Raw genomic sequence first — 15,666 nt, forward strand, 5'->3', positions numbered from 1 at the left:
TGTATATATACATTGTATTTGTGTTGTAAGAAAAAAAAAAAGGGTGCGTGTACTTATGTACGCGCGTAAGAAGTTATACTTCTTTGGCATTATTAAAAATAGTTTTTGATTGCATGCAAATAATTAATTACAATTAAATAATCAAAGACTGGAAAAGGAGTCATTAAAGTCAATAAAGTTCAGTTTACATTTGAAAAATTAATTAAATAAATATTTATTATTATTCTCTTACATTAAACAAATAAAACACTATTTATCTTTAAAACATTTTTATTTCATTATACTATTTATTTTTAAGTGACTGTCTTCATCAGACTTTCGGTTTGTAATTTTAAATTAATCATTACTTGGTTGTGCATCTACGAGGCTTCTCCAAAACTAAAACTACTACTTGCTTTCTGCAACAAATAAGAGAATATTAATTTAAGCTCTGTCCATGCAAAACTTAAATTTTTTTATAATTCATATTATAAATTTTTTAACACATTTATATTAATATAATTATATAAATGTGTTAATAATATAATTTGTAGCACATGCTACAGACCTGGATAGCAACTTTCTTTTATTCTATTTAGAGATAGAGATAATTTAAATATAATACCGGTGTCTTCCTTGTAGGTTTCTTTGGAGTTGTTTGGGGATTCGTGTTGTTCAGTTCGACATGATTTTCTTTAACCTTTCTTTAATCCTACAAAATAATGAAATTGTTAAGTTATGTTGTCACTGTTGTGCACACCTTTGTTTGGCTTTTTTAGTATTCAAGTTATGTCAAAACTGATTTATTACCTTGTCATTGTTGGCTTTTGGGATATCAATTGTTTCCAAAATGATTTTATTTGTAATATCCTAAAATATATAAATAACATCTATTAATTTAAGTATCATGGTGAGTGGTTCGCACTCAGGTATTAAGGTGTATTATACCCACTGTCCATTATAAGTGGGAATGGGCTCACTTCTGGCTGGACAGAGTTTCGGTACTACAAGTGCAACATGGATGTTTTGAGGTATTACAATATCTCTAACTACCTGTAGGGGAATAAAGTACTGTTGTGAGCATATGCCTATGCTTGAAAGGTTGAACCTTGAACATTACCATACATCATTTTTATAATTAACATTCCTACCTCGACACCATCACAATCAAATTCATTGAAATCTACTTCAAACCGTTGCGGTATCATCTCTGCCATATCCATTGTGTCTCGAGAAGGTGATGGTGGCTTTGTTCCACCTCCAGTTTTAGATGTTTCACGGCGATAAGATGACAACTCTTTTTTTGTATTCAATTTAGTGCACTTCCACTGATTCATCAATTGTTTTTTGTCTCTTGTCCTTATATTTGCTAGATTAAATCTGAAAAATTACATGTTTTGATTAAATAATGTGGTCATTTTTTTGAGATGCAGGTACTTATTAAAATGTTTACTTCTCTGTTATATCGCTCCAAGCCTTCATTTTCTCCTTATTAGTATTCATGCTTAAATCTTTGTTCTCAATTATTGATATATAGAATATTTCTAAAACGTTGCTGTAACAAACGCAATAAACATAAGCAATGAATAATGGTTCATGTTTCAGTTTTAATCAACAATAATACTCGATAATACCTACGGATAGTTAACCTCAATTGTATTGAAGCACTCAGGAAGGTTGGCACAGTTTTTTCACAAATATTTTATCATATTAATTAGTTTTGATTTAGATATTAAATTTAAATCACTTCTGATTATAATTCAGACGCACATATAAAATTCGCACTTGTATAATGAAAATAACTAGATACATAGATAATCTTTTATTTTAAACAATAATTCAAACTCCTATATTTGTTTAAAAGGTAAATGTCAATGTCAGATGTCAATTGTCATGGATATTCAAAATTCTTGTTAAGCTGCTAAGCTAAGAAATAGAATATGCGTGAAGTTAGCTTATATTCTATTTCTTTTGTAGATTGCGCACGCTATAATCACACTCCGAATTTTGTGTCATAGGTGCGCGCGCATCGTAAAATTTCACTCTCATCAAATTTTCATAACGCGCCTAAAGAAGTATAACTTCAAAAATTTTAATACCCAAAAAAATTATATTGTTTAAAATCTCTTACCGAAGCAGAATATGGAGCATTTTCAAAAACCGGTGCATAATTATTCGCGTCAGTTATATTAATATTGACCATGGATGTGTCCGATCTTCCACCAGAATCTGTGGCCGTAACTGTGAGGACATATCGCCTCTCCTGTTTGAAGTCCAGCGGCTGAGCCACAGTTATGAGTCCGCGGCCATTTTGTGATGTTATAGAGAAACGGCCACGGGTATTACCGCCGGTGATTTCATAGTGAAGCCTGGAATTGTAAAATAAATATACATATAGTTTTAGTTTTGTGGTTAAGCTATTCTAAGCCCTAAGGGTCAGATTCAGAAACGAAACGAGAAGAAGCTTCTAGACTGTTCAAACTTTACATAAGTCGGGTTTGTACCTTTCTATGATAAAAAACTACTTAGATGAGTTTCGTTACAACCGTTTCGAATTGTTATGAACAATTCGTGTTTGATTCGATATATTATATAAAATGTAGTTAATTTGTAGATTTTATACGTATAATGTAGATATAATAGATCCCTATTCCTTATATTACAAAAACTGCAGTACTTAGTTATTATTCCTGACCGATTCTTTATATTAAATATTTGACATAATATCTTCGTGCTATGCCCACTGTATATAACTTTTTTTAATCAATCGTAATTTATTAAAATTGTTTTTTTTTTTCAAAGATTCCTATGACATCATCAAATAGCAAACCTGTTTAATTGCATAATCATGACTTCATCAAAAGCAGTTTATTCAATAAGAAGTCGTAGTGCAACCAAAGCTGTTGGAAGTTGTTTGATATATCAAATCAAACACTAATTGTTCTTTAGAATTGTAAAGGGTTGATACTAAACTCATCTAGTTTTTTTGCCATAGAAAGGTACAAACCCGAATTGCGCAAAGTTTGAAAAGTCTAGCTTCTTTATATCTAGACACTTTACTAATTAGTAGCTTGTATACCGGGGGATGCGCGGTAGGGGCGTGAAGGAGGCGCAAATATGTTTACCAAGGTATTATTGTCCTTTCTTTTCTTTCTCAGCGCTAATAGCTAAATTTCATTTTTTTTTTCATTTAAAATCTTACTTTATCAAAAAAAAGTGTATTAGGTACTAAGGGTTGTTGCTTAAGGCCCTATCCCAGCACGAATTGCTGTGTCAGTGTCTCGGGGTGGACTGCGGTGCGCAGAGAGGCGCGTGGCGTCGGCCCGTAATAACAATTAGTTATGTAAAACATTAAATTAATGTAATTTTATAATTTTTTTTCTAAAATGGATTACTTGGCTTGCGATTAAATATATCGTATAAATTTCAAAATTATGTTCTATATACATTTTCTAAAATAAATTCAAAGTGTTAAAAATTGGCTACGTTTGGATTTTTTTTCTATCGAGCGAAGTTATTTAAATCGTGTATCGATCTTTCAAAATGGATACATAAACTACTCAACTCCACCATATATTTTTTCCATTCGCCCTACTTCAAGAAACGATGACGAAAAATGGAAAGAAACAATGTACTTTTTTGGAGTTTAGCGATAGGACAGGTCCTTAATCGTTTGCTGTATAAATTCAAAATTTCCTATACTCCGGTTGTATAACTTGAAAAGGTTGTATTTAATCAAAACATTAATTAGAATAGAAATACATTTAAATTAATTTACCTATTATCTTCATCGGCATCTGTAGCTGTGACCGTGACGACGGGAGTTCCAGGCGGTTCATCTTCGGCCAGTTCCACGTCATACTGCGCTGGAGAGAAGACCGGGTCGTTGTCGTTCACGTCTTGAACCACAACGACTACGGAGGCTGTGGCGGATCGGGGAGGAGTTCCGTTGTCTGTGGCTGTTACCTGTGTATAGTATTAGAAGTAGTTTATATTTTAGTTTTAAGCTATTGCATAGATTTTATCGCGGGCTTTGAGCGCGGCGACCGAATCAAGGAATTCCGTAACGAAAATAACCTAACACACGATGACGTAATATAGGTGCGGCCAAAACGTGTTAGAGCGGGACAGAACGCATACTGCGTATTCACATCTCTCTGAAGAGATCGGTGACGCGGCCGGTACGCGTTAGAGTGTGACATACTATATAGGCGTGTTAGTCTGAGTCTGGTAGAGTGGTAGATTGAATTAATATCAAAGAAAAAAATACTGCATAAATAAAAAATAAATAAATAATTATAGTTGCATAAGTTGATAAAAAATGCTATGCAATTAGCTTTACTGCGGCAGTCCCCGAGTGCCACACGTTGTTTTTTTATTGGGTGAGTCGTTTTGTTACGCGTAGGTCACTTTGATTAATTACATTTTTCACTCAGATCGTACGAGTTATTTACTTAGTTTGAAAGTTTTTATTGTTATTTTGTTTTTTATAAAGTTATTTATAAATATATTTTCCAGCTCTTAAAAGGCCGGCAACGCACTCGCGAGCCCTCTGGCATTGAGAGTGTCCATTGGCGGTGGTATCACTTAACATCGGGTGAGCCTCCTGCCCGTTTGCCCCCTGTTCTTTAAAAAAATGCTATAAAAGCAAATATTTTTTTTTACATAAACAAAAGTGAAGGAGAATAAAGTGTTTTTTTCTTTGAAACGTGTATTTTAACAAAGGGCTAATTGAAGCCAACGCGCGCACATAAAACTTCTGAGCATTTGGAACTAAAGTATGGTTATTATTTTTTTCTTCACAGTGGTTGCCTGGAAGAGATCGCTCAAAAGCGATAGGGCTGCCACTTGCAGTTTCATTTAATTATGTCAATTGTATTATGTTTCTGCAAGTGTTAATAAATAAATAAATAGTGCTAGCCATAAGTACAACGGACTTATGCGCGTCTAAGTGCGGTCATCACATCCAAGTTATAAACTAACGGTAAATTTTTCAATGCACTATAAACCTTAATTAGTTAAAAAATATTCCGTCACGTTTATACTAGTAAAGTAATAGAATTATGAGTTTTAAGTACCTGTAGTTGATACTTCGATTGCACCTCTCTATCCAATGAACTCGATGTGTAGACCCAACCAGACCTTGGGTCTATGGTAATTGGAAGTCCAGCGTTGCCATTATACTCCTTATCGCTTAACGTATACGTTAATTCGGCGTTCACACCTTCATCTGCGTCGTATGCTTGTACCTGATAATATATTTTGTTATGTACTATATTAAAATAACGTGTGTACGGTTTCTTTACGTTATTACGACTAAGGTCTAAAAATGCTTAAAAATAAATCAGTGGCGCTACATCCTTTTTATTTGTTAATCTAATAGGCAAGTAGGTTATCAGCCTCCTGACGCACGCCGTCGACTTTTTGGGTCTAAGGCAAGCCGGTTTCCTCACGATGTTATCCTTCACCGTTCGAGCAAATGTTAAATGCGCACATATAAAGAAAGTCCATTGGTACACATCCGGGGATCCAATCTACGACCTCAGGGATGAGAGTCGCACACTGAAGCCACTAGGCCAACACTGTTTATTTAGTTTAACCAAAACTTACTCTAACAATGCTGTATCCAACCGGGACATTCTCACTGACAGACTCTTGGAAAAGAGATGTATAGAACCTTGGAGAATTGTCGTTGACATCTTTTACGTTAACTAAAAGCTGGGTCGTGTTTGATCGTGAGGGACTCCCGCCATCTGAAAAATATCAAATTGAATATAAAAATCTGAATTAGTCCGATTCAGATCTACATAATTCAATAAAACATCCATATTTTTTAACAAATTTAAAATACAAATTTATTTCTTGTACAAGTTGTATAATCTATATCCAAATTTCTTTTTAATCAACTTCAAAAACGTACAGATAAACGTAATTCCCCCCTTTTTTCGTAAAATGTCCTACATTACATTCTTATACAGATACTAATATAACGTTATGTAAACAATCTAAGGTAATATTATAGTTTTAATTCAAGTAAATTTGTAAAAAATTCAATTTACAAATTAAAAACACACCTTGGGCTCGTATCACCAGTCGATAGCTCCTGACTTGTTCGTAGTCGAGCGGCTTTACCAGAGACACGTCCCCACTCAAGCTGTCAATTGAAAATTGCATCTGTGTGTTCCCGCCAATTATCGCGTACCGTATAGCTGCATTGGCGCCAATATCCGCGTCCTTTGCTCTGTGGACACATTTGTAATCTATCAAGTGTCAAAGCTTTGTTTCGTTATTGGAGGAAATTCAATCAAGATTCAAGATTGAAATTTTTGCCTTTATTTCGTTTTATTTGGGTTTAAATACAAAAAAATTATAAAATGTTTAATGCAACCTCGCAATTTGACTTTTTTTTTTAAATATTCTAATTAGTATAAAGCATATTATTATTTTTAAGATATATCCGTAGTTTTGAAAATTTAAATTACCTAGTGATTTAAAACTCGACATATCACATCATTATATTAAGACCTTATAGAGTTTTTAATAGAAGCAATTTCAGTGTATTAAAATAATATACCAGCTAAAACAATTTCCTATTTCTTAATTTTCAAGACACCGTCCGATTTCCCCTTTCAGGAAGTCTCACTTAGACAGCTGTCATAACATTAGATTATTGTTATCTTCATTGTTTATGGTTAAAATTAATGACTGAAATAAATGGTTTTTCTTCAACTTATACTCTATAAACTTAAGTTTTGAAATTCATTTCAAATCTATCGTTTTCATAGTTCCTAAACATATACAAATTATAATATGTTCAAGTTTAAAGTAAGCAAAAGAATTTAGTTGATCTCTACTATACACACTTTAAGAGAAATTTAAATATATAATAAATTCATTTCGTAGTGTATACAGAACAAAAGACTCAATATTGTCTTTGGTCGCGTATGCACAGATGACAGAGGCGTATATAAACGCAACGCAAAGATATATGTACATACACGCGAATACCGGATAAAGACTTTTTATATAAATAAATAAAATGAATGAGAATGACAATTGATGCGAAGGAAATCTAATATGGGAAAATGTTAAATGTAATCTCCGAGCATTGCGAAATCCATATTAATTTGCCATATAGATGTAGTAATCTACAAACATATTTCTTACGGCAAGCATAATTCACTTTGAACTGGAGGGGAAATACAATATCCGTAAATAAGGAATCGCTGTAGACTTATAAATTCGCAAAGGCCGCGGGTGTTCCGACGTCTGCCGTCGGAGATTCCAATATAAATAATTTTCTATTTGTGTTTTATTTCCCAGAAAGTAGCTCTTTCAAAGATAAGTGGATAAATCTGGATCGCTTTGAAAAAAATACCGGCTTTATCAATCTGACATTTCAATGTTTTATGAATGTTAAATATTATTAAAGGAGATATTTTAAATTAAAATAGCATTAATTATAGAAAAAAATGACGGAGACTAATAAAATCCAAACATTACAAATTTTTTATGTTCTCTTATTTGTAAGCTGTTTTACTTGCTTGGATTTTGTTAAAAGGAGAAAATTTTGTGTCTGTTCTTTGACTGTATTACTACGTAAGTGACTAACGCCTCAATTATTGTTTCATCGAAAATCGAACCAGGAACGTTATGTGTTGTCATATTACTCACGAGAAGGGCATGGAAAAAATCTTACCATAGTACTACACTTAATTCTAATTATATATAATTAAACAAAATATATAATATATTGGATAAATTGAGGTACTTACTTTATTTTAGCGATTATTGGGTTATCTGCAACACTGATATCTTCTTCTACAGTAACTGTGTAAGTTTTCTCGCTAAACTGCGGGTAATTGTCATTGTCATCTAAAACGTTGACGTGTATTGTGGCGCTGAAATTGAGAATTTATTTGTAAGAAAGTAAGGTCTTAAAACTAACAATCGAATTGCAACTATCTTTTTTTGTTTAGGTGCATATTCAACATTAACTTAATTATTATTTTCACCGATCAATCTCCATCATGCCTTCTCCATCTACACGACACTGGCGACGTACCTTGTGCCCAGTTGGCACAAATAAAAGCCATTAAAAAAAAGTAAGGGATTAATGAAGTTCACAAGTGCTTTGTACGTTTCTTTAAATTAGCTATGGAGGTAAGACACTTGGAAGTATATTCGCCTACTAAGCTTTTTTAATTACCAGAAAATCTAAGATTTTTAATAAAAATAATACAGACTCTACTCGTACAGATAATCACATTGCATGTATCACGACCCGATATTTCTATAACAATCATTTTAATAATGCTTTGTCATTCTCAACATAATAGGCTTTATACCACAATTAAAATTAAAAAAACAAAACGAGAAAAAACGTATTAATAATTTATAAAAAAATCAATTAAAAAAAAATCCACAAATTAATTTATTTATTTTATACGTCAGTCACGTGACACAAATCGGTCACAGATTAGTCAAATCGATGATGCTTGTAAATTATACGTCTTCGTCAGTTTAATCCTTATACAGTCTTGGAGTTTAATATCGTGAGAGACTGCTTACATCGAAAAATAATATACCTATGTGTTCTTAAAGAATGATAATTAACTCGTAAAAATATTGAAGGTTTATACGTGTTTACAGGAACTCCATGTCATAGAGACTGGGCGACGCCATCTTGTCTAGAGGAGCGCTCTGATTTGTTTTTGATATTATGAATGTTAACTCGATTTTTTAAAAGCAATCTTAAGATAACAGTTTGTATAGATTCTACTGTCACTAATAAATAATCTAAAAAGGTTTTAACCTTGCCAAATATCCTATTCCGATTGATAAAAGATACTCAGTATAGAAAATAGTTACTAACGTGCTGGAGAGCCTATCAGACACAGGGCTGGCTTGATCAGTAGCCTTCACAATTACAGTATATCTTGACATTTTCTCTCTATCCAGGGAAGCTCGAGTCAGCAACGCACCACTTCGCCCATCCACTCGGAACACATCTTGGCTGTCTAATACTTCTTTACTGTCTATGGATTCGTTGTTTTCCGGGTCTAGAAGATCAGCTGTTACCGAATCTATTGAGTATTCCACCTGAAATAAGTATATTGTAAATATCTCGATTTGAAAATCATTTCATCATAATAAAGAAATTCAGAGTGACCGGTTTCACATTGTTGGAATTGGATATTATTTGTGTCTGCCTAATTTGTATGTTTGGCCACAAGTTTTTGAGGATATGATTGAAACACTTAACAGTCCAAGTTTAATCAAAAACATTTGTACAAACTTTTCAGATATCAGTTTTTTTATTGCCCTTTAAATTTTATAGACAGTAGCGGTACTCTGTATAACACAAAATCGATGTCTAATTCTAAGAACCGATTTAAATAATTATGACAATCTAACGACAAAACTTAATTTAAACTAATTCTCGCGCTGATGTCGCAAACACACATGGTATTATAACTTAATAATGAAATTGAAATTAAAATGAATTTGTTATTGAAGTTACGGGGTAAGCCTGCTCACTAAGTAGACAGTAAGTAAGTATTTATTTACGCGTAATTTAAACAAATAACTTTTAAACGTCATTGATTTCAGTATTGTATCTGTGCCGTAATAGTACAGTATTCGTAGACTATAGACTTATCGTTGCCATCTGTCAAAGTACTTAGTTTGCCCTGGATATAACTCGTACAGTCAAACTTAGCTACAAGAGATACTAACTTTACAATAAGTTTGCATAGACATTCTAATTTGAATGATTATAACACAGATTATACAATATTGTAGCCATGAAGTTTAAATGCACGTAGACAATTAAAAATGTATTTTTTTTATACAGAATGGGACATTATATGAAAACAACGTTAACTTTAATGTATCGTAGCGTATGGTAAGATTTTAATATCAGCAAATAAAACCGTATATATATTTTATTAGAATCGACGAAAGAATTGCGTCGGCTTGCAAAGGCTACTTGTCCATAAATATTTACCCCATACCCACGGACGCGAAATGTTTCACTCTTTCTATGTTTTTTTATCTTTTTTTAAACTTTTTGCATTTGTCGATCTCTCTAACCGAGTGTTAAAATTTATGTGGCATTATTAGCCGAGCAATAAGATACCATATTTGTTACCAAAAACGTTCGCGGTACTTCTTTTTTTAATAAAAAACATGGGCCCGGCCCTTTATACATTGTTACGCTCTTCTATTAAAGGACCCTAATGCCCTAACCCAATAATCAATCCACAATCTCAGATTGCAAACAATCTGAGATCAGACCGTGACAGTCGATCGATCTCCTATCTGCATCCCAATAACCAAACCCTACGAAGACAATGCATTTTTGGCGACGAATAAAATGCTCTTTTTCGTTCCATTTTACCGAGTTTTCACTAATATTTGATAATCAATGTAAACCAAATAAAGTAAATAAAACCGTACAAATAACATTAAAATATACATGTGTATGTTTAAAACATAACAAACAGTTTTTTTAATTATTTGAAATCGAGCTTTCGTCAACTGTCATTTTCATACAATGGTCTATCCACAGACACCGATACGACCTCCCATGGATAGCTTGTATCGACAGATGGCTATTACAATCCGTCGATTGGTTATTGGCACACTTGTTACAACATTTGAATTAAGCTTGCTATCTCAGATGGTGGGTTATGGATTGAGATAGGTTATTGGGTTCGGGCGTACGTCGAATTCGTTTTGGAAATCCGGGCAACTTAACCCACATAGTGGAATTAACTTAGTACACGGTAAATGTGTTAAAAACCCTAATTAATATATGAATACAGTTTATTTAATTTTAATGCGGGCAATACACAAATACTGCAAATAAAATTATCGTTATGCTTACAATTGTATTAAAACCACATCTCAGAATAATTTTATTACACAGTGCAATTATTTGCGATTCATTAATGTAATTAATAATGCCATCGAAATGTGTGTTGTACAATGTTTTATACTAATTAATTGCTTTGTAGCCAATACGGATAAATAGTTCTTTTCCAAGTAATACTTAAATTAACTCTGTGATTTATGTATAAAAATCTATGTATGTATTGTATTTTATTGGCAAAAAAAACCAAATATTTTAATTGTCAACAAGGCCGGCCATGCGGTTTGTCTCTAACTCTGAATAGTTAAGCTTCTAAATAATATGAAAATGTGTGAAGATTACAGAACAAAAATTAAATAAAGCCTAATAAGCATTTCATTAGTTTGTGTACGTGTGTCTACGACGTCCAAAGGCGTGAAGGCCTCCTTCAATTCTTCCTCTTGTCTTTTAAAGTGAAACTTTTATTACATCAAACTTTTTCGACTGTGTGTTGCATGTCGCGTGACGGTCGGCCGCGGAGTAGGGATAAAGTGAAAGGCGCTCGTCATAGCAGCCAAGGCCAATATGGCGGCGCCTATAGTTCGCAGCAGCTGACCGTGTAGTTTTTTTTATTTTTTTTATTCTTAATCCATCTGCAATCAGCCTGACCGTGTAGTGTATAGACTATTATTTAATATGTGTATATAATGTAAATAATTGTTAAGTATTATGTATGTTGTACTCTCTAACACACAGAGTTCAATAAAAATATTAGTTGGAGACTTGGTCTACTTTTATTATTTCCCATTACCATTCCAACTTTCCAAAAATAAAATTAAGATTGATAAAGCGATTTTTATACCCTTAATGGAATATTATTCCAAATTTTTTTAATTAAATGTCTATAATGTGACAAAAAGTTTCACTTCTACCGTGGTTTCATAAAACCACACAATCCTTTTTTCTTACGTTACAGGAGGCAGACGGGCAGGAGGCTCATCTGATGTTAAGTGATACCGCCGCCCATGGACACTTGCACTGCCAGAAGGCTCACAAGCGCAGCCGGCCTTTTAAGAATTGGTACGCTGTTTTTTCTTGTCTCTCAACTTTGCCACTATTTTTCAACCTTCCCCCGCAATCTCTTTTATTTCCTCTTCCCAGGTTTCTGGTTATTAATATAATCAATTTTAGAGAATAGACGGGAGTGGCCAGCGTAGAACAGCTGATGCGCTTGGCGAAAAATAAGGAGTATGACGAGCTGACCGTCAATCTCTAGTAGTGGAGAGGCACTTCAAGAAAAAGACGGTTTCTGGTGAGCGTCCTCTATTTTTTCTACCCAGTGGGCTACCCAAGTAACCATCCTTATTCCTTTTTGACCCATTTGTCATCAGAAACGCATGCAACGTACAAAAACTTACCGTGTAATAAATAGTTTCCTTAAACTTACCTCGGAGTTTTTGCCAATATCTTGATCAGTGGCTTTTAGAGTAAGAACTGTGGTACCGGGGCTAGCACCTTCCCTAACGGAAGCTTCATATTGCTGCATTTCAAACACAGGAGAATGGTCGTTGCAATCCAACACATTAATCTAAAACATTTTATTAATGGGACAAAGATGTAATTAGGTCTATTTAATGTATTTAATTTATAAAATAATAATGTAGTAATTAATTAAATTTATATCATTATAATTATATTGCCGTAAAATTTTACTTTAATCTTCTATTAAACGATAACAAATAAATTTATGTATAAACCTTCTCGGAACTCGGAACAATTTCGATGAAGATTTTTGTGTTTAAGTGGATTCGAGTATCGTTTAGATTTTCAATTAAATTATTCTTTTTTATTTAAAACGTGTATATATAAGACAAAATCTGTCGGGTCTAGTCTCTCCAGAATACATAAAGATATTTGTTATCATTTGAGAATATAAGATTAAATTAAATTTGTGCGGCAATAAAGTTATTATTTTAAAACTTAAGTTGTATCAACCCGTCTTTTAAAGGACACGAAGTTGCTAATGAGTTTGCAGTCTTGACTGTTGTGTCAATATTTTTTGACGTGACAACGTCTTATAATTCGATGGAGCCGGCTGCACGCACGAAAAAACATGACTCATGCGGCGTTACCTCGCTCTGAGGCGTTCCATTTAAGGCTTGAAGTGCAAGCGAGAGCGCGAAGCGACAGAGAGGCACAATCGGACTCCGCGCTCTTCAGCGTTCGACATCTGTCTCTCTCCTACTTGAGTGAGCGATTCGTGACGTTGTCACGTTCAATTATCGTCAGTAAATCGACTTTACAGACAACCGATTTTTTTATATATATCATTATGATTATCTTTACACGTACCTGTAAAGTGGTAGTACCACTTCTCGGTGGGAACGTGTCGTCTTGCGCGACCACTCTGAAATAGTGGACGTCCAGCCTCTCGCGGTCAAGTCTTGCTTGAGTGGTAACCACACCAGTTCTCGTATCCACAGCGAACATTCCCGCTGACCGTGAGTCCAGAAGACTGGACATCGAGTATGTAACTGGACTATTTTCTGGATCACTGCAATGTTTTATATAATGAAGAAAAATGTATTCAAATTAAAGCTGTAAATGTGGAAACAAGGAATAAAATAGGTTATTTGATTAAAACACAAAAGAAATATAAACACAATCACTTTAATCAAAAATGGGCCTAACTCAACGTTAAGTTCCTGTCACCACTCACCAGCAACACTGATTTTCAGTGGACCCTATAGATAGATAGCTGTTACGCCAAGATAGTATATCTTGGAGTGACAGCTATATACACTGAATAAAACAAAAATTAGCAATTTATTTAAAAACAGAATAAAAAATAATGAAATACAAACAAGCTAAATTTCCAACCCAGCCGAGTGACATTCCAAAAGATAACTTTTACATTTAAAAGACGTTATGTCTTAGATGTTCCGGAGTGGGGGGATTTTAAATTTGTTAAACTGAAAGTCTTTGTTTTTATTTATGTTATTATTATTAATTACTTAAAATGTCATGTGGAACATGGTGTAATGGTTGCAGCTCCTTACAAACGTTGTGTAAAAAAAAAAAAAACATGGCGATTAAAAAGAGTGGCGGAGAGTTTATTGCCAGTTCTTCCCTTCCGTTCTACGCCCTTGATTTGAGAACTGGCAGTAAATGTAAAATTAGAAGCATTAATATTTATTTCTTTAATGACGAATCACAAGTGTACATTGTGTTACCAACGCGAATAAATGATTTTTGAATTTGAATTTGAAGTTAGTTTAAATTTGTTCAGATGGTTTTTTTATTGCAAGTACAATTACTGTCATTTATAGAAGCAATATGTGTAATATAATTGACATAAACAAGATTCAAAACTCAAATAGTTTTCTTTAAAAGTATAACAAAGTGTCGATCGATTCTTAGTTGTTCTTCACGCTTATGATTCTATAGTGTTTTTAGTAAGACCTATAAAAAAATAATAGCGCTGGATGTTATTAAGTCTGACCACTTTATATTGTATACGTTCGTAGTATATAAAGATCACTGACCGCGTCGAATATTTTCGTGGAAATTGTAGCCAAACAACCAGAGAAAACAACAACAACGAATCAGAATAATTTTCAAGTTCAATTCACATGACTTCTATTTCCGGAAAATGACAATAAACAGGAAATATAAAACGTTTCATAAGTCATAACTTGAAAGCAAGTATGAAATGAATTTTACGAGACACGATAAAAGAATTCTCTTACATTATTACAATACTTGGAAAGTAGCAAAGCCTTTGTTGAAACGTCGAATACGCCATATTGAGGATCAAATATATCGTAATAGGAACTTTCTGAACATTTATCTACGAGAAGTTTATTTGCACTGCGTTTAAATTGAGCTGCAGTTGTTCGTTTGAAAATATCGGTAGCAATTTGGAACTTTTAAACACTTTAAAGTTTTTCGTTTTGATCAGATTTTATTCGCTTTTTGGATTTGTAGAGCCTGTTTTCATGATTTAATTTTCAAAGATACTTAGAGATTCTTTTTACACGCTTCACCTGTATGTATGTATGTATGTAACCGACTCCTTCGGACTCGATTTTGACCCACTTTAAACGGACAGATTTTATTGCGCACCTGTCAAAGATCGATGACAAAGCAATAATCCGAAAAAAAAAATGTGCCATATTTTTCGTCTATCGAGCAACCCACGCTTTTTCACAATAATACCAGTATTTTTTGTTCATTACCATTTTCAGCCTAAATTAGGAATTATTTTTCCCTTTTTAGTTTGATGTGCTTTAAAAGCGTGTTTTTTAGTTTTTTTAAACTATTATTTATTTTTTGATATATACTATAACAATTATTGTTTTCTGTATTTAGGCAAAAATATAGTACCTTAATTTTAAGTGTGTACGTACGGTATTACAGTAACTTTGTTATATAGAACAGGGGACAAACGGGCACCTGATGTTAAGTGATACAGCCGCCCATGGACATTCACACTGCCAGAAGACTCGCAAGTGCGTTCCGGCTATTTAAGAATTGGTACGCTCTCCTCTAAAAAGACCTTAGGTAGAATTGGCTCAGAAATACTTCAGTGGGTAGCTTCAACGTAGAGGTGGTACGCGGCTAAAACTGCCTTAAAAATCTGCTTAGTTGAAGCTTGTCTAAATTGACATTTCTGCTGCAATTACATCTTACAAATATTCTATGTTGCAAGCTATGTTAGGCGTTAAATTACCTACAAGTTGCCACACCCGTTTCTAATTACATGAGCCAAGATTACACCGTCAAGAAAATCAAGTCTTAAATTGAGGATATGAAGCGAATTGCTCGATCTT

At 33.5% G+C, this 15,666-nt stretch overlaps 1 protein-coding gene across 11 annotated transcripts in view; it reads right to left on the minus strand.

The window, feature by feature from the left end:
- The window catches only part of LOC125060323 (protocadherin-like wing polarity protein stan), a 189,922-nt gene that overhangs the window by 38,926 nt on the left and 135,330 nt on the right, over positions 1-15,666 (minus strand). For all 11 annotated transcript variants that reach the window (XR_007118830.1, XR_007118829.1, XR_007118828.1 and 8 more), the window contains 9 exons: positions 13,187-13,388; positions 12,282-12,422; positions 8,855-9,081; positions 7,755-7,880; positions 6,054-6,220; positions 5,590-5,732; positions 5,058-5,228; positions 3,758-3,945; positions 2,111-2,348 (listed from right to left, as the gene is read on the minus strand). Coding sequence is in view for 8 of the 11 variants with exons in the window: in XM_047665188.1 (XP_047521144.1) it covers positions 2,111-2,348; positions 3,758-3,945; positions 5,058-5,228; positions 5,590-5,732; positions 6,054-6,220; positions 7,755-7,880; positions 8,855-9,081; positions 12,282-12,422; positions 13,187-13,388 (1,603 nt within the window). In the remaining 3 variants the exon portion in view is untranslated. The remainder of the gene's footprint in view (positions 1-2,110; positions 2,349-3,757; positions 3,946-5,057; positions 5,229-5,589; positions 5,733-6,053; positions 6,221-7,754; positions 7,881-8,854; positions 9,082-12,281; positions 12,423-13,186; positions 13,389-15,666) is intronic.

The sequence above is a fragment of the Pieris napi genome, chromosome 21, assembly GCF_905475465.1.
Source record: "Pieris napi chromosome 21, ilPieNapi1.2, whole genome shotgun sequence".
Lineage (NCBI taxonomy): Eukaryota > Metazoa > Arthropoda > Insecta > Lepidoptera > Pieridae > Pieris > Pieris napi.